At 34.5% G+C, this 18,520-nt stretch overlaps 1 protein-coding gene across 4 annotated transcripts in view; it reads right to left on the bottom strand.

The window, feature by feature from the left end:
• LOC116852496 (protein TANC2) overlaps nt 1–18,520 on the bottom strand; it is a 160,954-nt gene that overhangs the window by 98,669 nt on the left and 43,765 nt on the right. The window contains exon 1 of one of the 4 annotated variants that reach the window (XM_032832942.1): nt 14,203–15,171. The exons of the other annotated variants lie outside the window; for them this stretch is intronic. Within the exon in view, the coding sequence (XP_032688833.1) occupies nt 14,203–14,266 (64 nt within the window). The 5' untranslated portion in view covers nt 14,267–15,171. Of the gene's footprint in view, nt 1–14,202; nt 15,172–18,520 lie in introns of those variants that run through there. 4 annotated transcript variants of the gene reach the window in all.

Below are 18,520 nucleotides of genomic sequence, written 5' to 3'. Positions count from 1 at the left end.
AAAGTTGTTTACTGGAGATTATCGTTAAATTTGAAGCAATTTCACGCTCGTAGCGAATAGACGAAGTTTTGTGACAAAAGTGAGTAATCGCAAACGATTATGGATCCGCTAACTACCTTGGATCATTCCATTCCTTTCCTTTGGAATTTATATTAGAAATTTATAAAATAAAACAAACAGTATATGAAATTTTAGAGGATGGAAAAAACAGCGTCAAATATAAATGAAACATATTATATAAGATTAACATAATTTTAATTTTAATATAATTTCATACAACATATTTCTTAATGTTGTGTCATTTATAATCATGTTTAATATATTTTTTTTTTCGTATTTTTGTATTTATTGTGTCTTTGTCCTACAATTTGAATGAAAAAAAAACAATAAAAATTGAAAAAATTGAATGGCCCGGGAATTGAACCCAAGCCAAAAATATGACACACCGCGCTCAAACCACCGCGGCCACTGAAGCATTTGATGTTTGTGTCACATGCTTGGCCTATAAGGCGCTCATAAATTTTTTTTCTTTGAAACGAAAAGGTATTGACAAAAATCCTTTTGCACAGAATGTACATTAGTGTTGTAGAATAATTCAAAAAAAAAAATTCATAAAAATCCGTGACATCAGGTACATGTTAGTTCTCCTTGTTAGTTCTTCTTGTTAGTTCGAAGCGCACATATACATGAGCACGTTTGTGTGCATCATAGTATAAGAAAGAAAAGGATGACCGCTACAGGATCAAAATTACGCAGCGACGCTCATACATAATATATGAAATACACTTTTTTATTATTTAAACAAAATAATTAAGCATTAGATTATCTGTATCATTCTAATAGGTCAATTTGTGAAAATTCAGCAAAAAATGTATCATATTTCACCAAATAATCACTAAATCGCTGAGAAGTGATTAATTACTACTGTTTCTTTAGTAATTACCAGTACCATACTTTTCTGTAAAGATTTTTATCCTCTTTGACTGCATTCAGAAATCTAACTCTAGATTAAAAGGATTAAATCTATAATCATTTATAAATTAACTCGGGTAAGATAAAGTAACTCGATAGTTACGTTCAAAAATACAGAGTAAGTTGTATGACATTTATTCTGGAATCGCTTTTTAATTTCTGAATTTTCTGAGGTTATTAAAATAACTCCTTATTATATGGCGTCAATTACGAATAGAAAAAATTTTAATAGGAAGAAAATTATATATATAAACAGAAGACTAAAATATCTATTATACAGGCCTGCATGGTTTTGTTGATTGAAATTTAACAATGTTTTCATTACATAATTTTTTGCGCTAAATCCGCATCTGGCTGCAGAGTTGTTCTATCACGTCAGAATTATGTAATATCCTAACTTAAAACTGCCAAAAAAGCCGTTTTCAACCATATTTTAAATTAAATTAAAAATTGAGAAAATTTTTGTTATCAAATCCGTCAACGGTATCATTTACTACTATACGGCCCCTTCAACTTCACTGGCCAGGTAGTCACCCACCTTGCTTTAGAGACTAAGCTCCTACGAAGTACAATTTATCGAACTTTGAATTAGTATATCTCCGGAAGAAAAAATCGCTTTAAGATGGTTCAAAATGGATTTTGAAGAGACCATATAGTAATAAATAATACCGTTGACAGATTTGACAAAAAAATTTTCTCAATTTTAATTTAATTTAAAATATGGTTAAAAATTGTTAAAAACGGTTTTTTAGTAGTTTTAGGTTAGGATATCTCGAAATCCTGACGTTATAGAGCAATTCTGCAAACGGGTTCGGATGCAGCGCAAAAAATTACGTAAGAAAACATTATCAGATTCCAATCAACTTTCAACACCGCCAATTTTGCAGATTTGTGTTATTAATAATACTATTCCTGGACGTCACGTCCTACATCTATAAAATAGCAATTCAATTCGTTCAAAATAAACATGATATTAATAACTGATCATGATAAGCAAATATTTCTGTTTTGTTGTGGTTCTGAATATTAAGAGTTATGTTTTCCATCTAGGTTAGATTTAAAACTTTTATTCAATATGTTATTTAGGATGTTTTTTTTGTTTGAAATGCAGCTAAGTTGAAAAAAAAATAGTACCATTATTATTGCACACTTTAGTTAATAATAAAATTATATATTGCATTTCAATTCAGTTACACTAATGTTATTTTGGCTTCAAAAGAGACTTTACATTTTAGATTTGTTGTATCAAAGCTAAAGTAACATTGAAAATGCTTTAATGCTTATTAATCTTACTCGATGCATTCAGAAAATCGTTTAGCTAGGTTTATTCGGGTTGGCAACCCCGATTAACTCTGCCCTACCAAACGGGTTAAATTTCTAAACGCACCCCTAAGGAATCGGATCTAACCCGATCCATTTTCTACTGCTTCGGCGCAAGCGCACGTGAAACATAACGTATTGTGCTTTCGGCTGTGTTTCGATATTCACTGCCAGAACTGAAAATCTATTCATATGTTACATATACTATAGATTTTTAGTACCGGCAATGAATATTGGAATGGAATTCGTAGGTCTTTCAAGCGAGTCTTCTCGCAGCGGCTAGTTAGGTTAAGTTAGGTAAGGGATTGTATTATTTTGTTCGGTATAAAGCCTAATTTCTCCACTCAACACGCTCTCCTGATCGGGTCCAACTAACACATCTATTAAGCTGTCTACAGCCACTTCAGCATAATCACATACGACATATCTAAAAATTAAGTGCTTTTTTAGTGCTAATTAAGTGCTCTATTCTCGATTTTAGTACTTCAGCTGATTCGCTAAAAACAATGGCTGTGCCAGCTTAAGATTGAAGTTCGCACAGCCACAAAGAAAAAAAAAACAAAAAATGAAAAATAAAAACGTATTTTTTAGTGCAAATTAACTGCTAATTAAATGCTATATTCACGATTTTGTTGCTCCGGCCGTTTCGCAAAAAAACGATTCCCGCGTGTTTCATACTCTCACATGTTGTCCAACTTTCTCCGTTTGTAGTGATGGAATTAATGGTTTCCATATACAAAATATATAATGACACTGTGTGCAAAGTACGTCAATAATAAAAATAGTTGCTACTAATAACTTATTCCATCAGCGACATTTTACTGATTGCAGTGTTATATCTATAATTGAATCACCATATAAATATAATATTTTAATGAAGAAACACTAATTATACTTTAGGGAATACACATATCAATAATGAAGTATATTAGATGTTTTTATGAAAATATATTTCTGCTGTTATCACCTACACTAATTTGACACAAAATTTACTGGCAGGGAATTATAAACCATTAAAATATTCCGTATACGCTAAATCTCATAAGATTGGCGATCTTTACTCTTACCTCGTCGGTAAACTCTAACAGCAAAACGCGGTCAACCAGATTATCAATCAATTCTTAGTTGATTACTACGAAAACACGCCCAAATCATCAAATAATAACGAAATATGACATATCCAGCCATTGCTCGTTGCCTAACGATGGATGTTGAATAGTAGATTTATCAGAACGAGAAAAAGAAGGATATATAAACATTCCGTTCATTGTTAAATTATTAAAGTCTATTCAGCGACAAAAAACGGAAAAATGTCTATAATCACTTGTTGACCCCGTGCGGGTTAATTTCCCGTCTCCGTTCCCGTTCTTTATTCTGTCGCTCTCTCAGCGCAGGCCGATCTTGTCTCCTCATAAATTAGATCCCTGCGGGCCTATCTGGTCCGAATCAGTACTGAGTTCCGCGGACGGAAGCCGCAATCTCTCTATGTCTCTCTCTCTTTCATTGACCAATGAAGACGACGGTTGCCGACAATTCCAGTGCAGTTTCAGAAATCAGTTTCGTTTCTTCCTCTCAAAACGTTAATTTATCATTTCGATAAGCACATGTGTTGTAATTATAAAGTTATCTTACCATTAAGTGTATCAACATTCACTATTTAATGAAGCTACTTGGAAGGAAAAAGGTTAAACACCTTCCGCGATCTCGTACGATAATTGGAAACGGTCGGAAGACGAGAAGCACTGGATGGAGAGCGGCAGTTACTCGGCTGTCGTTTCGGTTTCGACGAGTCACGCGTATTAATCGTTATTTGGTGTTCAAAGGAGTGAGAGAAAGTTACCCTACCGAGGCGTTCGCCTACGGTCCCGTCGTATTTAAATCGACGCCTTCGATATACCGGGAGGCTGCGAAACGACCACCGTGTCCGATTATAGCGCGTTACTTGGTACGGCGAGAGTAAATCGGCTAACGTGTGAATGTTTAGCTTCAGTTTCGATCGCACACTTAGATCTTTGAAACTCGATAATCGTTATCGACATCAAATAAGCCATATCATCCTTTGCCTTTTATCTGAAGTCAAAACGCGACGACTGGCGTATCTACCCGTTTCTAGCAGATAACGCGGCTAACTTGCCACACCACCGTCTTTGACAACATAACGCAGCTAGATAATCGAAATTCATGGTTTTCGCGCGTCATACCGCAATGAATTAAGGAAATTATAAGAAAATGCAAAATATTAAAAAATTCGCATCAAGTTTAAAATATAATTTTATTTACAAATAATTTTCTCACTTAAATTTATTCGAATTTTTTTATTAGCACATTTTTGTGTAAAAACTAGTATCAAAGTTCAAGATTTTATAATAAAGCCTCTTCTAGAGATTTAATTCTGCTATTTTCAACAAATAAATATATGAAATATTTCAAATAAATATATGAAATATTAAAAAGCAAATAAATGTGTGATATATATGAAACATATTAAAGTGCTGAATACAAATTTCAGAATTATTGACTGTTTTGTTTTGAAAATATAGCGATGGGGAAAGTTCGTAATTTATAGTGTAATACTTATGTATAAAATATATGCACATGTTACACATATTTAAACATCTACATGCTTTTTCTATTATTTGTACATTTCTATTATATGCACAAATAAAGCATTAATAAAAGAAATAAAAAAATATTTTTTGTATATATAACATTGTGTAAATATATTTATCTCAACCCTTTGTTTAAAAAATTAACATTCATTAATTAGTAAAATAAACATATAAAAATAGAATTTTGTTCAATAAATAGTAAATTTATAGGTGGTAAATTTATATTTATCTTTAATATGTTATTGAAAATATGATTTCGACATTATAAGCATCTCAAGTAGTAAAAGGAAAAAATTTTTCATTTTATCACATTTCTTTGCGCGCGTCTGGACACCTCGCGTTTGACATACATATAACGCAATAATAAAATTACGTTTGAAATATTTTTCCATCTACGTATATGTGCATTTCATTTCTTTCATAATACACATATTGCTTAAAAAGTTTTAAAAGATTTCCAATCTCTTGAAATCCGCTGTCTCGTATTCACATACACGGAGAGAATATTGTAATAAAAATTACAATACAATTTTAGTAGTCCGGGAACTAACACTATTACGAAAATTATAATAAGGCATAATAAAAATAACCATAAACATGATAATTTTTAATACATTTATGATCATTTTTATTATGTATTACATGATCACTTTTATTATGTCCAATTATAATTTTCATCATAATGTCAGTCTATTCTCAGAGTACTAAAATTATATTATAATTTTTGCTACAATATTCTCCCCGTGTGACATTCAAGTTAACAGAAGCATTACTTTAGATAACGACGTCTCGCGTGAAGCCATTACATAAATTTCAATGCTTTCCTAGATAAGTTCTAGATAAAGAGGATACTTTTTACTTAGAATAACGCCTGCCCCTGTTTCACTATTAGAGTACCGACATTTATGAATGAAACGAAACGATATTGCGTAGCTATGGCGAGCACTTTCCGTTAGCGAATTGATTTAATATGTTTATGATTTATATAAGGTCGATGTAGCGAAATGAACCGAGTATTATGGTAAGTCGTCGATATGATTGCAAATTCGTCTCTTTCGAAAGCGTTAATGCTTATCACTCGTCGAATGCTGCTTTGATAATGTTGTATTGATAATCGCGCCGACGGACGACGCGCCGGTGTCAACTGTCGAAGACACTCGTGAAATGATACTTCGTATCGCGATATCATGACAATACGAATGAACTCTTTTTTTTATTTATAAATATGACGAAGCGCAAACTGAAATCGCGTTATTACTCCTACTGCAAAAATCGAGGGATGTATTGTACGACCGTGCGCGATCATGCCCCACTTTCCCTTTGATGGTTCACACGATTCCGACGATCGTGCTTGACTGAGTGAGCAAGCGAGAGAAAAAGAGAGAAAGAGAGACAGAAAAAGGGAGAGAGAGAGACAAGACTTTTGCGTACAATTCGCAATAATAATTCGTCTTTTCTAGTTGGAATCGACGGACCAGCTACTTTCGGTCGCACAGTGTAGGCTGGTGATTAATTTAGTTCTCAGAATGAACGCGCCAGACGCGATACGACGCGGCAGAAATTGCCGGTCGCCGGCCTGCTCCTCCGCGTATTCCTTAACTTGTATTATGGTCGCCCACAGAACAGGCATGAGCTGGTACGTGCAATCGGAGTATTTCATAAAAAATCGTGTTGACATAGACAATTTGCCGATGTAGGAATACCGTTCCGCGGTAATTCACGATAATTCTTAGAGTCTAGAAATCCAGCAAATAATTATTGCAATTATTCCTTTATGGACACACGCGCCAATCTGCTCCATATAGCTAGATGTCCCTAAACAGATCTAAGAAAATACTAAGTAAATCAGAGATAAGTATAAAATGTAAGAAATTTAATACTTTTGTGACAGATATCGTCTATCGTAGATAAGGATGTAGTTTTTGAAGTGCCACAAGGAGATACACATAATATACGCTTGTTTAGATGAATCGGATTCCATTCCACGTGTAAAGCGATTACGAAATGGCCGAAAAGAGATACGCAACGGTCACAAACAATTTTTATAAAAAATTCCGTTTGATCTGTCAGTTCTTTTATTTACTTACTTATCTCGTTAAATGGTTTTCTTAAAAGAGAGGATATTATATATTATATATAAAATATTATATATATATATATATATATAAAATATATGAAAAAACACACATATGCGCGTTCCTTTTACATACATATATGTGTATGTGTGTGTGTATATATATACATATATAAAGAGAGAGGCAAAATATCCAATAAAATATATGTTTCTTTTTTTAAAATATATGTTTCTTTTTTCTTTACAGAAAAGATCTCAAGTTATACATGGACAAAAATTCAAAATAATTTAATCTCTTTAATTTTTGAAAGCGACTGTAGAAGTAGAGTTTGCAACGTGACGAGAAGTGACATCAGATAAGCGGCGATGTGAAATCACCGCGTGTATATTACCTTCGAAGCCTATTTCGCACGATGCGCATGTACTCGACAAGATGTATTCACGCAAATCAGCAAGGGATCCGTTTCTCAAAAGAATATTCAGCTAGTCACAAAGAAGTAATATCGATCTCTCTTTGGACGACCGGATGTTCTCCACGCTTGCACCGACGAGAGCTCGAAATGACAGGTTGCGCGGCACCCCGCATCCCTCGCAGCCGCGTAAACAGGTGCGCACATTTCGCAACGATGCGCTCTTCGTTGACGGGCGTACAATCGTAAAAGTGCGAGTCACGGCGAAACGTTAGCAAATTCGAGCCTCTTTTCCTGCGCGCAGCCGTGTGGTTTTCTTTCTTTTCTTTTTTTCATAAGACGTGCCTCTCGAAAGAACCACTCCGACCGACCTACTTATTAATACGATGAATGCTTACGATACAGGGTGTATCCGAAATAAGTGACAATATATTATGTTGAAAGATACGATTTTCACAAATAAAATAATGAAGCACAATTTTATTGACGAATCAAGGAACCAACGCTACATATTTGTCGGCCATTCTTATCTATCAATGCAATATATTGTAGGGGAGAGGTACCATCAAAGGGACGCGTAAAGAAAGGGACATTGCAATTATTAGATTATTTTTGTTTTATTAATTAATAGAGAACTTTTTATTTATTAAGCCATTAGATCACTGATTATTATAATTAATAAACGAAAATGAACCTTATATTTGTAATATTTTTAAGTTCTTATTAACCTTTCAGGCGAAAAATATATTTTTGGACCAAAAGTGATCTCCATAAAAGTATTGAATTTATGGCGATATATTTATGACGATATGTCAGGGAAGGTTTGTTGGGTCGCTGAATCCGATTTCGGAGTCAAAATTTCAAAATTCAAAATGGCGTCCAAACACTTTAAAAATTATGCAATTTGCATGAAATCTAGTTTGCAGGGGTTTCTATCGGGTGATAAAATCAGAATCTGCGTTTATCAGTGTTTCATCAGCTAATGCAAACGGGATGAATTTATATATATTTTTTTTTTTATTCACCACTATAATCATTAAAAAAATATTTTTAAACAAGTTGAATTTATTTTCGAGAATTCTACCTGGCCAATTAAATTTATCATTTTTATTTACAACAATTTGGCAGCAGATTCTGACTCTATGACCCGAAAAACCTCTGCAAACCAAATTTCATACAAATCGCATAATTTAAAAAATTTTTTAGTAACCATTTTGGGTCCGCCATTTTGAATTTTAAAATTTTGACCCTGGATTCGGATTTAGCGACCAAAGAAATCTGTGAATACCAAGCATTATTGAATTCGGTTAAAGATTAATAATTTTTTTCAAAGATGCGCCATATGGCGTCAGTGACATTGGTGACAACTTTTTATTTGGCGCTATATGGCGCTATATGTACTGACGCCATATAGTTCTATCACCCGACAGTGGCACTGAAGGAGTTAATGTTACTTTTATATTAGATTATCTTTTTTGTTAATTATTTGAGAATTTCTTTCATTTTAATATACTGCCTCTTTCATAAAATTCAATGACCCTTTTAATACAATCAATTTATCAAAAGGACAAAACACATTTTTTTTTTAATAAAAGATAATGCATATAAAACTATTGATAAAATTATTATCACCACCGATTATTATTATTCAATAATTGACGTTTCTAAAATGACTAATAAAGACTAATATATTTCTTTAGTTTATTTACTACTTTATCCTAAACAAAAATGTTCCTTTCATGCCACCTCTCCTCTATTATGTATGTCACCATAATGTATCTTATTTTACAAAGCAGCGCATTAAAATGGTCAAGATTCAGGGACACTGAATGCGAGATAAATATATGCACTTTAAGTGCAGGTGACAGAGAAAGTTAGACGCTGCCGTATCCAGGGCAAGGTACGCGTTACAGGTGTGCACATTTCGCAACGACGCGTTGTGGGTTGTCGTGGCATATTGCCTCCTGTACACTTTTTCACACTCGATAAACATGCGTTTGAATTACGTAAGAGAGGCTTGTATGCTACTTTGTAGGAACAGCTCTCTGATATCAACATTAGATTATATTTTCTTTCAGCCCTCTTAAATTGAATTAGTAAAAATGTTTTCTAATTGAATCAATAAAAGAGGAGTATTTTACTGATAATCAATAAATACTCATTGATTTTCAGTAAAAACATGCGCATTTTACATATGTCTCATTGATTTTGATCAGTGAAAATAAGATTTTATTGCAAAATCTATAGTACACAAAACACATCGAAGCCATTAAAAGGAAGTTCTGGTTTAAACGAAAAATAGGAAGTTTTTAAGAATTTTTCAAAGAAAGAAATAAAGATATCAATATAAAATTTTGATGAAATTATTTATTATTGTTTCAAATATAGAAAGATTATTAAAAAGAAACTAAAGTTTTAGATCAGATTTTTTGTATTGGATGCAATGTCGTCAAACGCCTCTAACTACCCTTATAGAAATATCATACTAAGAATCATTGATAATTACTTATTTTCAGTATTAAAAATACTGGATAATAAGTAATTATCAATGATTCTTAGTATGATATTTCTATAAGGGTAATAAATAATATTACAGCTTTTATTATTACAGATTTTATAATATGAAATAAATAGGACACGAAAATATAAAACATGTATTAAATTTGCTAAAGGATGAATGTTGGTTATATGCAGAAAATTAGAATTTAACAAAATGAGGGCACATCGAAAAGTACAAGTTATTTTTCTTCTCTTTTTTTTTTCAAAGGATTTATCTTCCAGCTACCCTTATAGAAATATCATACTAAGAATCATTGATAATTACTTATTATCCAGTATTTTTAATACTGAAAATAAGTAATTATCAATGATTCTTAGTATGATATTTCTATAAGGGTTTAGTAAAGGTTTTAAATATTCTTATTCTTTTTGTTTCATATTATTATACGAACTGTAATATTGCCTAGTTAAAGGCGTTCGGTTCATTGCGTCCAATACAGAAATACGTCTGCTTAGCTAACCTTCCCCATCTAATCTGAAATAAACAGCAAAATTATATAATTATGTGCTATTTATGTGCTCTCCAAAAATATTACGGAAAAATTTTCTGTTCACCCATTATATCAGAAAAAAAATTTTTTGTGGGGGAAAGAAAGTATGTGGACAGCAAGATAACCTCTCCACCAACAAAGAACAAGCTATTTAATAAAACAAATATATAGAAATTATACGCTAATTATATACTCTTATATTCAGGTAGTTTCGATTTTTGCACTGCAATTTTTAAGGGACTTCTCTTTTGATGCAGAAAACAAAATTTTCATAGAATTTTTTAAAAATAAAAAATATCATCAATTCAATTATGTATAATAAATCTAATTTATTACGATTTATGCGATTTTATATCAAGGTTATTTCGATTTCCATGCTACAACCCTTAAAGGACTTCTCTCTTGATACAAAAAATAGGATTGTCATAGAATTTTTTTAAGATAAAAAATATTGTCAATTTAATTATGTACAATGAACGTATAATTATGTACAATGTACAATGTTTTATGTGATCTTGTATCTAGGTCATTTTAATTTTTACGCTACTACCTTTAAAGAACTTCTCTTTTTAAGCAAAAAATATAATTGTCGTAGAATTTCTATAAAATACATAATATCGCCAATTATACATGATAAATTATACATGATAAATCTGCGTAATTGAATTTACGATATTTTCCATTTTAAAGAAATTCTATGAGAATTTTATTTTTTGTATCAAGAGAGAAGTCCTTTAAGAGTTGTAGCGCAAAAATTGAAACTACCTGATTATAAGAGCGCATAATTCCTACATATAGGCATATTTGTTTTGTTAAATAACTTGTTATTTTTTTATGGGAGGACTGATTTGCCACTCATAAAACCACCTGACCATCCTACAAAAAAATTTTGTGTGATATAATGGATGAAGTGCAAAATTTTTGCATATTATTTTCGGAGAGCGCATAAATAGCGTCCCAAGTAGAAATCGTATACGTTTCGCCAGTACGAAAAAATGGTCCGATACTGGGTCGATCCCGAAAAGCGGATATCCGGTTTTGGTACTGGCTCAATACTAGACCTAATACAAAAAAACTGTATTATTGGTATTACTGGCTCCGTACTAAAATTAGAATAGTTGTACCGTACGTGTACTGGGGCGTTACCGAAAAGTGTTTGTCGTTTTCGGTACTGGCCCAGTATTAAAAAAGCTGTATTATTGGTACTGGCCCTGTTCGTAGAATTCATTTTTCTTCATTTATTCTTTCTTTAAAAAATTTCTTATTTTTCGGCTATCTAAATCAGAGCCTCTTTTCAACGACTTCTATGCGATTTGCTGATATGCTATTTATGTTTACAAACCGTATTAATATTGAGAAAAGTCCCGATTAAATTTACATTTATACGAACTGGAGATGGATTTGTCTAGCGAATCAAACCGAACGTTAAATTGCACATGTAACATACAAAACATTATCCCTGCTCCATTAACTGAATCTTTCAGTCAAATTTTGCTGATTACAGTGTTATATTTATAACTAACCCGCCAATCACAATTTCAGTGAAGAACTGATTGTACTTTAGAGAAAAGGTACGAGATAAAGTTTCAATATTTTTCACTGCTTTCTGGACGGATCGGTTTGATCATTACACACGCAAAGTCGCGATATTTAATCATCCTGCGTCCTGTTTCCTGTTCCGTGGGGCGGATCATACGAACCGATGGCTTTCGCGCATCACGGCATCGCCGAGCACGATGAATCTGAACAGGCTCTTCTTGACTCTGCTCTAAGTACAGTTAATTCCGTCTCCTGATAAGTAGCGGCGCCTTATCTACGACTCGACCATCGACGCTTACATCTGTGTATGGCCTAACGTAACTAACTAAATATAATTGTATAGACATCAGAACAAACGCGTTCTTCCTTTTTTTTCCTTTCTCATCACACATTTTTCTTTTTTTCCAATCGCTACAAATTCAACGATATATCGGTCATCCAGTGAAAAAAATCGTGAGACCGCGATGTAGAAATTTGTATCCATGTGCTTTTGGCCTATTTTCTTCAAAATCGAGTCGATTTCAAAGATCTGAATCTTTGCCAATTGAATCTTATTATGGCAAGATTCTTTAAAGACAGCTGAAGATATTGTTCGCGTTTTTGAAATAATATTCCGTGGGAAGTTACCGAGCATTCCACACAGGCTGCGTTCGTTTTGGCGCTTACACACTCTGAGCATCATTTCATCCTTGTTTCTATCAAATACTAAACAAGGACAAATGATGCTTACACGCGCTATAAGCGCCAAAACGAGCGCAGCCATAGGCAGATATACGCACGTACGCGTACACTTTGAAACGGAAGTTTCACTCCGTGCCACCAACTATTGAGACATGCTTTTAGAATGTGTAGCAACGTTCGTCAATTTTCTACTTTTGATTTGCAGCCTGTCAAACACCAGAACGAACCTCGTGGCGTTCGGTCTAGACCCGAAGATTACTGTTATTCCGCTGGGAGATCAACGACGCTGAACTAACGCTCGATAATCAATCGTTAGACTCAACACACACGATTCCTTGCTGAAGGATTGAGGAATAAATAGATGGACAAATCTCCAATTTTCTGAGAAAGAGGAAAGTTATAATAAAAAATTATTTTAATATTTAATATTTGAGTCTTTCACAGTGTTGAGAAATACTGGATTGGGAAATGACGGATTGAGAAAATCACTCAAGAATTAACATAGTTAATCTACTAACGATTAAATTCACGTTTATACGAACCGAAGATGGATTTGTCCAGCGAATCAAATTCGGTGGATTTGTCCACCGAACGTTAAATTGCACATGTGACATACGAAACATTATCAAAGTAGTATCTTCTTTTGAGAGTACAAATTCTATTTCTTATTTCATAAATAATTTGATTATTTGTACATAATTTGATAATTTAATTATTCTACATTTGTACTGTATTTATATTTGCGTTGCTTTTATATAAGAGCATCTAGTTTGTCGAATCTTCTTTAGTAGTGTCGTTTGGAAGTATACATGACATGTTTGAGAAAGCCTCACGGTAGAATTTAATCGCGTCTCTGATAATAAGCGACAGCACGCGATCTAAGCGCCAGGGAATCAATGCGCGATTCTGAATCATCGTGCACGCTGTTGCATTCCCGCGACGACCGGATCGTAAACGAGTTCTTCCCTTCTCTTCTCCCCCCCCCCCCTTTCTCTGTTATTTTACAATTAAAATTAAAAATGTATCAAAATGTATATATAGTAGCGTCTCATAAAGCTACATCTTATTGTTTAATTAATAGAGAGAGAAATACACATTCTAATATTGTTCTATTCCTTTCTTAAAGTAGCGACACGCATCATGGGGTCATTTTCTTTTTCTTCCCTTTAATTTTTCCTTCCTTTCATTTCTTTTCCTTTTAATTTCTCCTTTTTCTGTTTAACTTTTCTTTTTTCCCTTTTAACTTTCAATCATCTTGCTAAGATAATTCTAATCGACAATTACTTTTTTACACAACAGTAAAAGGATATAATTATTATAATCTCTCTATAGTTTTTTAAACGTGGAATAAATTCGATTTTGATCGAGCATTTCGAGTTTTTTGACATCAACAGAATACAATGCAATCTGAAAACGTTGATCAGGAAGATTCCACCTTTACAAGTGAAATCTCGTCCATGTGTGCGTGTCATGACCACGTTGAAGGATCAAAGTTGCGAAAGCAATTAGTAAAGTTACGAAGCAGAGAAAAAGGAAGATAATCTCACCGAGTACAGAAAGACTGAGACCGGAGCCAGGGCGAGGCGATCTCTGCCTGTCGGGGGGCGCCATGTCGCTTCTTTCTTTCTTTTTTATACTTTCTCTCTCTCACACTTTCGTCCACTTCGTGTACTCGCTCTTCTCTGTTCTTTCGCTCTCTTTTACGAGCCGACACGCGCTTTAATCAGCCAGTAGATCCTCGCACATCTCACAGCGCAGCACACACGAGTCGCATTACACATATTAGTTTCACACGCGACCGAACGAACAAACGAATGAACGAGCGAGCGATGCAATGCAGCGAATCGCGAAGTACGCACCTGAGCCGTAACTTACGGTTACCTACGGAGCGCATGTGCAACGGCTAACACGAAGCCGCGAGAACCTGCCAAGATTTTCGGCGCCTTGTTCCGATCCAATCATTATTTCAAACCGTCGATAAAACATCGATATATAACTAGCAACCGCGATAACCGAAAGCACACGACGAAGGCTCGCGGCGCACTGACTGCTTCGACCGCCGGCCGAACATAACGCAGCACAACGCAACGCAGCACAACGCGGTGCGACGCGGTGCCGTTCACGTGACGCCTGGGTTGGCTGATTGGCCGGCAGGTCGACCGACTGGTTGACTGGCTTGCTCGACGCGGTGGCTGGTGGCCGCTCGATAACTTCGCCGTCCTCACGGTCGTTCTTTCACGACGAGCGGTCTGTATCTATGTCTCTGTTTATCCTCAACGAAATCTGACTCGCCTTCTCTTTTCTGCTGAATCCGCTCTCGGGACCTCTCTCCCTCGCTACATCCTCTTCGTCCTCTTCATCTAGCTAGAACAACGCACGCGCAGCAGCGATTCATAGCAACATGAGAATCTACCTGTTCCTATTCTCACTACGTGTGCTTACGGGTTGAAAACCGCGTGCAGGACCTATTTCGGCCTCATTAATTGACCCAACAAGGCAGGTCGGAAAATATTATAAATCATTCACACGAGAATTGCTATTTTAGTCACTTGTAAGCTAATTTTCTTCGATACTAATTTTTCAATTCTTCTTTTAGTAATATTCTTCGAATATGAAATAGACGAAACAGCGTAGAATGAGCAAACGGTGATGAGACGAGATGCGTTCGTAGGTCTATCATTTTTAACTAAAGTAGATTGCGTTTTTTCCTTTACAGTGAAACAAGTATTAATTTAGCGTTAAAGAGAAAAGAAAATTCCGGTATAGCACCCAAAACGGCACAAATCACTAAAAGTTACTAAACAAATTACTAAAAGATATATAAAAGAAATAAGGCGCTTTTTGGTCTTTAACTCGAGAGTGGGCGTGTATCGGTCATTTCCCCGTATTTTTTTCGTTTTCTACTTATATTATCTAATCTATTGACATTATCAATCTATCTATATATTATTTATCTATCTATTGACATTATCGTATTTTCGCTTTTACGCAAATTTTTTTTGATGTTTCCTCGTATAGCATGGAAAAGTAGACGGCATAGACGCGCTTATTTCTATGTGAAATTTGATACGTTTTTAGCAGTCGGTCTAAAAGACCATAGAGCGCCTACTAACGTTAGTCTTTTATCTCTGCCGTGTCAGCGTCGCTCGATATGTCACCGAACGTCTATTGTCTTTCCGACATCGTAGTTGGACGGACGGTTCTCTCTTTTTTTTGTTGAATCAATAAAATTTTCAACAGCACGCGTAATTGGAGTATATATTCTTGATTCAATAGCGACATTATTAAAATTAATACTTGAATTATTGAAACAATACATAATGTGATAATTTTAATATTGCAATTAAATCAAGAAGATTTATTGTCTATTTCTAAATGTATTAAATAAATTTATCAAATAAGTTTATTAAATTAATGTTTAAGTTAATCAAAGTAAAACGAGAGAAGCAAGAAATTCTTATTTTATTTTATTAAACTAAAAGAATGTCATTTTTTACTAATGCAGTTAAAATAAAAACATTATGATTTTATTTTTAATATATTCACATATGTATAATAAGTTTAATATGTTTTCTAAACATATTAGATATAGAAATGGTAAAGAAAAAAAAAGATGGAAAAAAGTGACAATAAAATTATTTCCATCAATTATTATGATTCTTTTAATAATTGGATTAGTAATTTATTAATTAGTATTTAATTATTACACATATATGTGCTTAAATATATTTCGGTCAAAATGACCGATAGGCGCCCACTAGCGTTGGTTCCGTTAACGCGCGCAGTTAACGAGTTAAAATAAAAGATATTAAACACATCTTTTAGTAGCCCAAGTAGGAATTTACTACTGGCATCAAAGTGTGTCAGTACCGATTTATGGTAAACGTTATTGGCATAGTACCATATGCCAGTACGGGTTTAATATTGGTGTGATACTGAGATAATAGAAAAGGGCGGAAAACAGTACTATCACAGTACCGAAAATCAGTACTGTACCAGTATAAAAAAATTATTGATTCCTAGTACTGGGGAAATACCTATTCTCAGTATTGGGTCAGTATCGATTCCTAGTAATTTTTATTATTTGTACAATTGTTAATATCACTATTAATATAACTATATAGTATAGTAGTTAATAAAACTATATAGTATGGAAAGAAAAAGATCAGGCCATGGCCGGGGCTGCTCTTGTACCTATACAGGTCTATTTTTAATAATCATATGAGAAAAAAATCTTCGAAACGACGGCTGAAATTGAACTCGAGTCTTCCGCTTGTCATGCAAGCGTTCTTACCACTGAGCTATCTACGTTTCGCGTTAGTGTTCTCTTTTCCCATAAAGGATGTTGGTATCGTCCGTTTTTCAGTACTAGCACAATACTGGCCCAATATCCTCTATTGGTAGACTATACGATTCTTACTTGGGTATCCAATACTGATTATATGAATAGAGCCAGTATCAATAATACAGCTTTTTTAATACTGGGTCAATATCGAAAACGACAAACACTTTTCGGTAACGCCCCAGTACACGTACGATACGACTATCCAGTACTTAACCAGTATGGAATCAGTACCAATAATATAACTTTTTTATATTAGGCCCAGTACTGAGCCAGTACCAAAACCGGACATCCGCTTTTCGGTATCGACCTAGTATCGGGTCATTTTTCCGTACTGGCGAAACATATATGATTCCTACTTGGGAGATTGTACTGTCTAGGATTAGTTTAATTTAAAAAAAACAGGACTATCGCACTCGTGCGCGTTAAGGATCGATACAGATGCGCGCAGTAAATAGAAAGGATACTCCCTCCGCAAGTTATCCATCGTCGTGTAACAGGTGTATCCGCTCTCTAGGTTCGACTTTGGTGACTTTGTTGCGCGCGCGAAACGTTACTTTCTACTTTCACATCTCCCAGCCTAATACACGATCTTTGATATGTGCGAGTAGCATATATTTTTCTCACATCACGGAAGGTCATCGAAGGTCCATCGCGGAAACTGCGGGATCGCATATGAAGTGAGAAAGAGAGAATGAGAGAAAGCTGAACGCGCATATTTGTCATGTTTTATCCTTGGTCTAACCGTCGACGCTGAGCAATACGATCTTCTTATTGCTTCCAGATCAATGACTATGTAACTCGCCTCACCGCGAAGTAATCCTATGTCAAAGGCAACTTTTTCAAGCATTTGTAATTACTCCTCGTCCCGTGTAACTATATGATACCGATACGAGTCACGTATATAGTCGAGGGTTAAGATAACTATCGATACAGAGACGCCGAGTCAAGTGTGGCCGCTACCCACCTTCCTTACTCTATCTATCTACCGATCGTATTATTACACGCTGCTTCATAAAACCGCGGTTGGTTCCCACCTCGCTTATGCGACGCAACAAGTTCCAGACTATGTGTCTCGGCGGAACGGAATAAAAGAAAACGATCATGAAAGAAAACAAATAAAACAGATATAATCGATGAATTCGACGATTTCATACAAATTCTCATCCAGTTGATGGATCGCTCTTCACGTATACTATATATATATATATATATACGAGGGTGGTCTGAAAAGTTTCCGACCTAACAAAGATACAAGTCATTTTTTCTGAAAATTGTTTTTTATTTTTCAACATAGTCTCCTTGTAAATCTACACACTTCTCCCAGCGATGCTCCCATCTCTGTAACCCGTCGAAATAGTACTCGGCGTTTTTCTCTGCAAAATAATTGTTCACGAAGGTGATTGCCTCTTCATTTGACGAAAATCTCTGTCCTCCGAGCGCAATTTTTAGATGAGGGAACAAAAAGAAGTCGCTTGGGGCTAGATCTGGTGAGTAAGGTGGATGGTCAAGCAGTTCAAACC

Source organism: Odontomachus brunneus, unplaced genomic scaffold (genome assembly GCF_010583005.1).
Source record: "Odontomachus brunneus isolate Ranch 3 - 2012 unplaced genomic scaffold, Obru_v1 Obru_scaffold_230, whole genome shotgun sequence".
NCBI classification, from domain to species: domain Eukaryota; kingdom Metazoa; phylum Arthropoda; class Insecta; order Hymenoptera; family Formicidae; genus Odontomachus; species Odontomachus brunneus.
The sequence above is the reverse complement of the archived record's forward strand: the minus strand, read 5'-3'. Positions and strand labels throughout refer to the sequence as shown.